Raw genomic sequence first — 9967 nt, 5'->3', positions numbered from 1 at the left:
CACAACCAGGCCATGGTGCACTGGTCCGGACACAACAGCAGCGTGAGTACCCTGGGGAGCGCTTTGCTTTTCATCTTCCTTTTGCCTTTTTCTTTTTCCTTTTCTTTTTTTTTTTTTTTTGGGGGGGGGGGGGGTGGGGGTCCGGGGGAGTGTAGGATGGGGGTGAGGGGTTTTTCTTCTTCGAGGGGGATTTTGTGCCTCCAGGCGCCGGGGATTGGCTTCGCTTAGCAGTGTGCAGTGGGGCAGAAGGGCTTCAAAAGGGCCATTCTTCTGGAGCAGAAAAACTTTCCACTGCCCACCCGCCCGCTGAGCACATCCCCCTCCGGCCCCCTTCGACTTCACCCCGGAGCAGAGAGGGATACAGCGGTGCCACTGCTCGCGGCGCGGAGGGGAAGGGTCGGTCTAGGGGAGATCCGTCCTCGCATCCTGCCTTCTCCCCAGGGTAGCCTTCACCAAGACCCTGGGAGGATCAGCTGTAAGGAAGGCCAGGGAAAGTCCCTCTGTTGCTGCTTTTTCTCCTGCCAGCCCTGCGGGCCCACATCATCACAAGGGCTCATCCCCAGGCCTTGCTGAAGTGGAGATACTAGAGGGCTTCAGGACTTTGCTCCCAAGGTACCTCTATAAATGGGATAAAGCTGCTTTTTGCCTCTTGTCACCAAGGTGTTAAGACAGGACAGTTCTTGTCTCTTCCCTGTAACGTGGACCTTTCTCAGGAACAGAACAGCTCCAACTTGAGCCAAGCAGAACAAAAGTGACCGGAGGTATAGGCAACTGGTTTCCAGGTTGGAGCAATAGTGTTGGCATCAAAGTTACCAGGTTAACTTGAGCCCTGTATCCCTCTAGCGTCTGCTGCCGAGGTACCTGGAGCTGAGAACTAAGGCCCAGGGAAGGCAGGGTCAGTTGCTTGCTGAGCTTTCTGCCTGCCCTTAACTGTGTTTGTAGACTAGCAGAAGTGGAGGAATCTGTCTGTCCGAATGCTCCAACTTTGCCTCTTAGAGACAGCAAGCAGAATGCTAATGAGAGAGAAAGGGATGCCGCCACTATGTGGTTGTTGCCCATACAACTTCCCAGGAGAAATGGGGACAGGCTCTTCTCCTAGGTGTCTCTGGTTGTAATGCCAGAAGGTTTCTGGCTGCTCTGCAGAAATCCTTGGACTCCCTTTCAGCTTTTAGTACTAGGAGCCTGATAACATTTTGAAATGACAGTCTAGTCATTGTGAATTCCTTTTGGATTGTATTGAGCCACTCAATTTAGAATTGCAGTGGACGTCATAAGGATCTCACTATGGGGTTCAGCCTCAGTTAATTGGGACATGGTTTTATGGTCTCATCAGGAGCTTTTTAATCAATTAATTGACAGGGGAATACTTATCATCTCTGTTTTGAAGAACTTTCCTCTTTCTTCACAACTCAGCTAGCCTGTTCTTAAATAGTTGTATAAACAGAAGCTACCTTGTAGGAATTCAGGTCTGTTCATACAAATTGAATTGAGGCTGACACTGGTTTCAAGTGACCCATTTGCTAAGAAAAAGGATTCTGATATAAAAAGTCAGCCAGCAGGCATCAGTTTTTCTGGTCTATCACTGAATTTATGTTTAATCTGTACATTTATCAAGACACATCTACTGTTATTATATACGTGTTTAAATATACACATACACATGTATAGATATTTCAGCCCGCTGTGGTAGCATAGGGTGTTATTTTCAGGGACTGATTTATTTTCTGAGTGTCTTAGTGTACAAATGTTTTCAGGGAGCTGCGGGGAAATGTTTTGTGACTGTCCTCTCCAAAGAACTGTAGGTTGCATTGTGTACAGGGTTAGTAATGCTCCCCCCTTTGCTGCTTGGGGCTCTGGCAGTGCTATGCTGTTTTGTGCTGTGATTGCATCCCCCTCAGAGCACTAACTGAAGCTGGGCCCCTGCAGAACTTGGATATACAACAGGCTTGTCCAGGCTCAGCTGAAGCAATGGTGTGTGTCCAGTAGGAAGCCCAAAGTGGCACTGACGCATTGTCTCTGTGTGAAAGTTTTGGGTACCCATCTGGGAAGGAGCTGGGAGTGCGATGGGCTTGGGGCGAAACACTTCCTTTAGGGTACAACATATGTAGTTCTGCCTGCATGTGGGTCCCAGAGGATCCCATGGTGCTGCTTGTGAGGGATGCTGTGTAAATAACCCCAGTGCCCTGGCTGCACTCCAACAGTAGTAGCTGCCAGCTTCCTGCTGATGTTTCCTTGCTGTGGCATGGGGATGCAACACACCTCTTCCCATTTTCATTTTTATGTGTTCTGTAAGTGCTGTTGTCACATAACTTTTGCCTTTTGCCCAGGCAGAGGGGCCGTATAAAGATGATAATAGTTTGCAGTTTCTGTGTAAGTACAGGAAAAATCAAAAATAAAGCTTAAAATATTTGAAATCCTTTCAGGTGGAAAAACTGGAAAATTAAAGATTGTTTTTCTGTTGCAATGTACCTGATTCTGCCAGCCTCAGTGTGGTCCCTTGTATCCTTATTTTGATAGGGGTTTGGATATAATGGCAATGCTGCTGGTGGAGGAGAAGGAACCCCTGAAAGGACTCCTGAATTTCTGTAAGGGATTGTTCTGGGTGTTTGCAGCTTCTTTCGGGCTTGGCTGTGATTTCATGGTGAGTGTGTGCACACACCACTGAACTGATGGCATTCTGCTCGGAGGAGGAACTTGCTGTATGCTCGGCCACAGATAAAATAAGAATAGTAAATAATAGTCCAAGTCATCCAGGTATAACTCCATCAACAAATTGTTTTACATCAGGGATGATTTTGGCCCATAAATGACTTTAGGTATTCCCTGGACAGTTTGCTCTCCAGAACAATATTCATATCCAGACACTTGCAGCATGCCCTATTTACATCTGTGGGGACATGCTTCACATGTGGACTAATCCCTCCTGTCTCCTTTGCTGTTTCACCAGTGGAGTCAACAGGATGTCCCCAGGGGAGAGCATAGGTGTAGAGAGCCTGGCTTGTTAGATGACATGAGGCTGAAATCAGGAGTGTATCCAGTGTGTTGTATTAAAATACAGATGGGTCTCAGGCTTTCTTGGACTCCAGCAGAGGTGAATGAGGCCACAATCGTGGCATCTCCACAATCACGAGCTCTTTCAGTCTGCAAGGCGGCAGGGAAGAGTGGCTGCAGCAAAACTGGGTGCTGGAAAAGGTCTTTGGCTTGCACCGAGTCCCAGACTCCAAAAATGATCCAAGAAGGTGTTAACTGGCCCATGCCAGCACCCTGCCTGGAATTATTTAGACAATATAAGCATAGAATATTGAGTCTGTAAATGGGTCCTGGTACTACTTAATTTACCTGCATTGATACATCCTGAGGGTCTTTCCACTGGCCTCTATAGAAATGGGAGTAAAAGGTCCTATGAGATAAATCTTTCTCTAATCTCTGCTACAAGATACACAAGTGAGATCTCCTGCTTTTTGCACCACTGAGAAATTTCATCATTGGTGTGGAAGTTGGCAGGTTTCCTAGCTCACAGGGGTTTCAAATTTGCTTCTTGATGTGTTGTATCCAAACACTGTAGATTTGGAGTCCCCATAGCTCCCTTAATGTGATGCTATAGACTAGGAGAAAACAGCTAACAGAGATTTATGTGTGGAGCTAAAAGAGAGACTTGGTTTTAATGGAGAGAAGCAAGTCTCTAGGTGATGTCCATTATGAGCTTTTGAGATACAGATGGTTCTCAGAGCTTACAGAAAATGAAGAATGCTTCTGTCCTAGGCTGGCTTGGAGTGAGATCAGAGCCTTACTTTTTCATTTGAAAGTGTCCTGGTGAAAGAGCAAAAAAATGGGAGGAGGTCAAAAGGTAAGGGAGTTTGAGCGAGTGCTTTGATGGTACAGCTTGTGCTATAATGTGGTGCTGTGAAGGAGAGCAGCACGGATTTCAGCATGGGGCTCATTTATTATAATGGCAGTTTGCTATTGCCTTGCACTGGACAGAGTGTTCTCCTGGGCTGGACATTGATGTAGATCTAAAGTGTGTGGCGAAGAATTTGAGCATGTACCTTGCTGCATACCAGGGGATTGGCTTTTACATGATCATGATACCTGTAAACAACTGGTTCAAACTTCTGTGATTTACATGGTTAGAAAGACAAAGGTGAGCTTCTCATAGGTCCTCCACAACAGCAGATCCTCAACAGACTGATGGAGATATGGAGATGGAGTCAGAACTAGATACAAAACAACCATGGCCAGACGGATTTTATATTCTGTCCACAACAGATCGATACAACTGATGGGTGCATTGCTGTTGTCAGGTGATAACACTAGACAACAAGGGAAGAATTAGGTCTATTATGGGAGAACTTTTAGGCAAGATGAGACTCTACATGAGGTATTGCTTGCAAAATTTTACTTAATGTTATTGACAGGAAAAACTGGGCACAGGTAAAGCAAAATAACAATACACCTATATATTTCAAATGCACTGTATTTCCACCTGGACAAAGTAATTGTGAATAAACTGTTGTTGGAGTTTTAGCTGAAGTGTTCAGACCTACTTTATAAACTAGGAATTTCAAGAATGTCACATGGCTCCAGCAGGTACTGCATCCTACAGCCATGAACCAATCAAACTGCATTTTACAAAGAGTTGGGTATCTTTCAACTCACCCTTCTATTGCCTTCTTCCTTTCTGTGTAGCTGTTCCAAGCCTTTTTCTCCTGGCTGTGGGAAACTACTGTAGGATTTCTGTTCTAACATTGCCATCGGACAATTTAGATTAATTTTTTTTTTTCATTTGTGCGTATTCTTTTTAATTAAAGTTATTTTCCCTCCCTGGCACTTACGCCCCCTGGAATCATTTTACAGGCAGTGATCATATTCCCTTTCAGCCTCTGGTTTGCTAAATCAAGCAAGCACCATTCTTTCTGTATCTGCTTGTGTGACAGGTTGTGGAAAGTGAACTCTGAATTTCTAGGAGTCAGGTTCCCAAGAACTCGAATTTGAATCCAGTTTTTGCTTTTGATGAATACAATTCTGTGCAGATGATAACAAATGTATTACTTTTTACAAGTGAGGCAGTAAAGGCATGGCAAAAGTATCTTAAACTGCCAGTGTTCTTCTGTTCAGTCCAGAACGGGGGATAACAATCAAAATGTTATTTTTGACATCTTCTCACTTGGAGACTTCATTCAAATGCTGTGTTCGTGGAACAGGATGTAGTTGGTAGCTGCTGTCCTTCCCTTGCAGGCAAAGCTGTGGCTGCAGTGTAAAACTATCAGGGATGAAGGATCTACCAACATCATCCCATGAGTGACCAGCATTACTTGTATGATGCTGCGATAGCCCATTGCTCCCTTCCTCCCATGGCAATTGCATTATCATAAAGGAAGAGCTTTTAGGTAATAAATATGGATGTAGAGTCCAGAGCCAGATGTGCAGTGAGACCCATGGTGGGGAATAACCCCAGAGTCAGTGGCTTTGCATTTAGATTGACTCCTGGTGTGCTGAAAACAGCTCCCCAAAATATTCATCTGAAGAGGATGCCTGCATTAAAATAGTTCTGTGAGATGTAGTACGTTTTATGTACATATTACAACAGTGTATAATAGTATTAAGAGTATAATGCACCAGATGCTGAGACTGTTTCAGGTTTATTTCTTGCTAGAGCTATAAGAATATATTTTGCAAGGGCTGAATAAAAAGTGAGGAAACAAAAATGGGAATTTAAACCAGAAAAAAAAATCAAGTAAAATTAAAATATTTCTAAAAGTCCCCTGTTTCAATTTTTTGTCTTCTGAACTATATTTACTTCTTTGGATCATAAAATGCTTCACATGCACTCTAGGTATCAAACTTCCTTTAAAAGCTCTTCAGTGAGTGAAAACAGCAGAAAATTTCCTGTAACTTTGAATAGGACTTTATGTCTTTAACCAGAGATCTTGGGGTTTTTTTGGTGTTTATTTATTTGTGTGCATGTTGAAGTTTTTAAAAAAAATGAGTCAATAGGCATAGTATTTCTTTCTTCTGTGTTGCAGTCCATCTCTATATATATTTCTTGACTGGATAAAACTTTTTCAAATACAGAATGTGAAACAGGAAATGTGGGAAATAAGAATAGCCATGCTCTGAGAGAAAGCAGTAAGTGAAAGGGAATCTGTGAGGACTAGAAGAAAGGCTTGTCATTCTGTGATTCTGGTCTCTGTGAAAGTGTTTGGGAGATGGTGAGGAGCTTCTGCCTGGACTGACAGGTGGGATATGCAAATCCCATCATGAGGGGAGATTAAGGAGAATAATGGAAGAGCTCTGACAGTTGCAACTGGCATTCATGCAATATTGAGAGGCTATAAACTGTGTAAAGCAATAGGGTTATAGCTTTCAATCTTCTTAATACTGTACTTTGTAATAGAAAATGGGTTTCTCTCTTTCCTCCTGACTTCAAATATGACTTTTGTATTTCCCTGGCCTGGCGATCCTGATGAGGTCAGTCCAGAGGGGGAAGCCAGGAGGTCAGAAGTCCTTAATTCATTCTGGAGGGGTTAGAGACCATTCTGACCCATTCAGTTGTGACACAGCTTTATATATGAAGGGCTGCAAGGTCAGCATTAGCCTTGGACAATCTTACATCCTCTGGGCCTTTCATACTATGTCAGACTGAATGCAACCCTCATGTTGTGCAGAGCTCAAAGACCTCTTCCTCTGGAAAACACTGTTGTAGAGCTTGGCCAGAGCAATGTAGCTTCACATTGATTTTTCCTTTGATCTCAAGGCTCCTAAGAAATAGCCCTAAACAAGCCAAAATTATGAAAGTTTAAATGTAACATTTTTTAAATTATTTTGAATCAAGACAGTGTTTTTGGAATGGGTTTCTGATTCTTATATTCTATATTTTAAGATGATACAGTGATACAAAAATCTTGATTCAGTGTTCCAGACAGAGGCATCTAGCGACACTTGAGATGGTAGTGCCTCCAGCTGCTGCTTCACAGGGAAAGGGCATCCTGTGGGAACTGCCTGATGGTCTGGGAATTGTAGAGCATCTCAAACTATATTTGTCCATATTTAAGTAACTGGTATTATCATAAAAGCTGTGCGTACTGCATCCTGTTCATCCTGATGCAAACTACATTCAGGAGAAAAAAATAACACTGACACAAGGCACTTTTTTTTTCCTCAATTATTTTTTTATATCTGGCCAGCAAACCAAAAAATCAATGACTCCCACAGCTCTAATTGACATTTCTATGTTAAATGAAAATGGGCTTTCATTCCAATTCAAACAGCAGCACTGGGTGATAGACTAATTATTTTGGAATTTTAAATGCATATAAAAGTTGATGCAATAAAATTATTTTTGTGCCACTTGGAATTGTTTTTTCTGTCTCTTAAATCAGACAACAGTTAACATGAGTCCTTAATCCCTAATTCTCAGTACTGATAGCACAATAACACTTTTACTTGGTACTGTCCTTTCTTTCCTCGAGGAACATAGAAGAAAAGTACTTTAAGAAGGAACAGGATATTTTAGGGTATGTCCTAAAACGTAATTCCTTTCTTTTAGAGAGTCTCCGAGAACTCCCCATCATGTCCCTCAGTAGGGGAGTGATGTTCTCCTGTGACTGCACACTGGGACTCAGAGCTGCCTGTGAACTCCCCTGTGCCATGCCAGGAATGTACATGCTCAGAGCAGGCTGTGTTGAGGTGCCCCTGACATGGGACGAGCAGGGAGGAGGAGGCTGAGGAAGGAGATGGAGATTTAGGTGTGGGGGAAGAAGGTGGGAAGTTGGACCTGCTTCTGCTCCTATGGGGGGATGTCAATGCCAAATATCCCCACCATGAGCAGCCCATGCTGGGAAGGGCCTCCCTGTGCTGTGGTTGGGGGGCACAATTGCTTCTGCAGGGGCAGGAAGGTAAAGGCAGTCATGGGCCTTGTGATTTCTCTCTTCCTGTTGGGAAAACTCAGAGATAGCCCAAGTAGGATGAAGGGTTTTTTTGGGTGGAGAGTGTTTATCTACATATGGGAAGCTTTTGATCTCTTACACCACCAGGTCCCAGCCTGGTGTCAGTGCTCACATCCTCATTGTATTAGGTTTCTCATCACCTTTGCTGGTGATCATTTAAGGACAGCAGTGCCATGAGCTCTTGCAGATAGTTTTCATACATGTCTTCAGGAGGAAGTGAAAAGCTCTTTAAAAAATCTCAGGCTATTTAGATAACCCAATAGAGACATCCCATGTCTTTTCTCAAATGTTTCTCCCCTCATTCTCACCTCCCCCACTAAATGTAAGGTTGAGAAAATAATTCGAGGGAAATATGTTATGTAACAAATGTAGGCACGTTTTCATTTTCATAAATTGTCCCTGCTCAATATGTGATTTTCTCAGGTGCACTTTTTTTTGAGGGGGGGAGGGGTGAAGTAATCATAAAGTCCCTGATTCAGAAAGTAGTGAGAAATTCCTCACTAATGTGGAAATGAATACCATTTAATAATTTGGAATGGACTTTGCCTGGAAATTTTTTTTTTAAATCCAAGGTATATTTTCAGTAGTTTAAAGAGGTCATATGCTCCCTTTCTGTGTGTGTCATTGGGTCACTATAAACCTTTAGAAACAGTTTAATGTTCCCTGTCTTGGCCAAAAATGGTGCCAATAACTTTCAGTGATATTCTTTGAAAACAGACCTAGGAGAAGTAAGTTGCACTGAATATTCAAATCAATATTTGAGGACCTTATTTTTTAAAGTATTTACATATAGGTGAGTGTAAATAAATTTTTTCTGGTGTAAAAAAATAACAATTATGGTGAAATTAAAGCTCTATATGCCAAAGAATGTGATATGAAAAATTAATTTTCTTTCCATTGCTTTCAGCTCAGGTTTTCAAGAAAAAAATACATTTCTGTAGATGAAAGATAAAAACTTTAAATTAATCATTATTCAGAACAAAATCAAATTTTGGAAATGGTTATCTGCAGATAAAAGTGAGATCTTACTTTGAAAATTACTAGGTTTTGTATATATAGGACAGGATAAACAGATTAATAAGAGCAAAACAGCATATGCATTAAACTTCATTTCAAAATGCATAGATCCGTGGTAAAATGTCACTAGTTAGAGCAGTCTGGGGGATGATTATTCCCTGAGATGGTATTCTGACTGAGAAGTGAACCATGGGGAGGGATTGTACTACACTTCCTCCACTTCATTTGTGTTCATGTTTCCACACTCTGTTCATTATGTTAAGGGGGGCAGAACCTGGTCTAGAGGTAAGAAGAATATAGATCTGGCCTACATAAATCTGGGCTTAGCCTGGATCCAGTGACCTCAGCTACAGATGAGCTGATGAAGTTTAGTAATAAAAATTTAGGCTATTGTAACTGAAAGATGCTTTGATGCAAATCTGTGTCTGTTTGTTTCAATAGCAAATGACTGTTTAATTGTGTATATCCTGGAAAATATAATGAAACAAAATAATTCTCTAGCTCATCTTTTGGATGAAAACCTTCCAATTTGGTATTGCCTTCCATTTTATTTTCAACTTTTGTAAGTTGGCACATGGTCTTTCTTTTTTCTTCAGAAACTTCTCATCCACCCCAAACCAACTCATTTTAAAGTTGTTAAAGGAATAAATGTGGCTGATTCTGGCTATCTGTTACCTCAGACTGTGCCCGTGTGCCTAGGGCAGGATGGCAGGGCCCTGCCACCCCACCTGTGATGGAGGGAGTTGGACCATGGACACCTACGAGAGTTGAAGCAAGGAACCCAGCCCTGCATTCCTGTGGCATGGGCCAGGGTCCTGGCATCTTCTTCTTAGTTCCACCAAAGCACTGAGTTCTGCAATCACTGAAATCTTTGTTACTTTCATCATGCTGCAGGCTGGGATCCCATCAGATAGACTCAGCAGCTCCCATGCCTCCCTCTGCCATGGGAACGTGAGTTCTTCTTCCTCCCTGCAAATGTTAGCATGCTCCATCCTCCTCCTCAT

General features: G+C 42.5%; 1 protein-coding gene across 2 annotated transcripts in view; it reads left to right on the top strand.

Moving 5' to 3' along the window:
• Positions 1 to 6: 6 nt before the first annotated feature.
• The window catches only part of SORCS1 (sortilin related VPS10 domain containing receptor 1), a 270529-nt gene continuing 260568 nt past the window's right edge, over positions 7 to 9967 (top strand). For both annotated transcript variants that reach the window (XM_027648093.1, XM_027648089.1), the window contains exon 1: positions 7 to 42. In XM_027648093.1, the coding sequence (XP_027503894.1) occupies positions 13 to 42 (30 nt within the window). In that variant the 5' untranslated portion in view covers positions 7 to 12. The remainder of the gene's footprint in view (positions 43 to 9967) is intronic.

The sequence above is a fragment of the Corapipo altera genome, unplaced genomic scaffold, assembly GCF_003945725.1.
Source record: "Corapipo altera isolate COAL_440 unplaced genomic scaffold, ASM394572v1 56, whole genome shotgun sequence".
NCBI classification, from domain to species: domain Eukaryota; kingdom Metazoa; phylum Chordata; class Aves; order Passeriformes; family Pipridae; genus Corapipo; species Corapipo altera.
The sequence above is the reverse complement of the archived record's forward strand: the minus strand, read 5'-3'. Positions and strand labels throughout refer to the sequence as shown.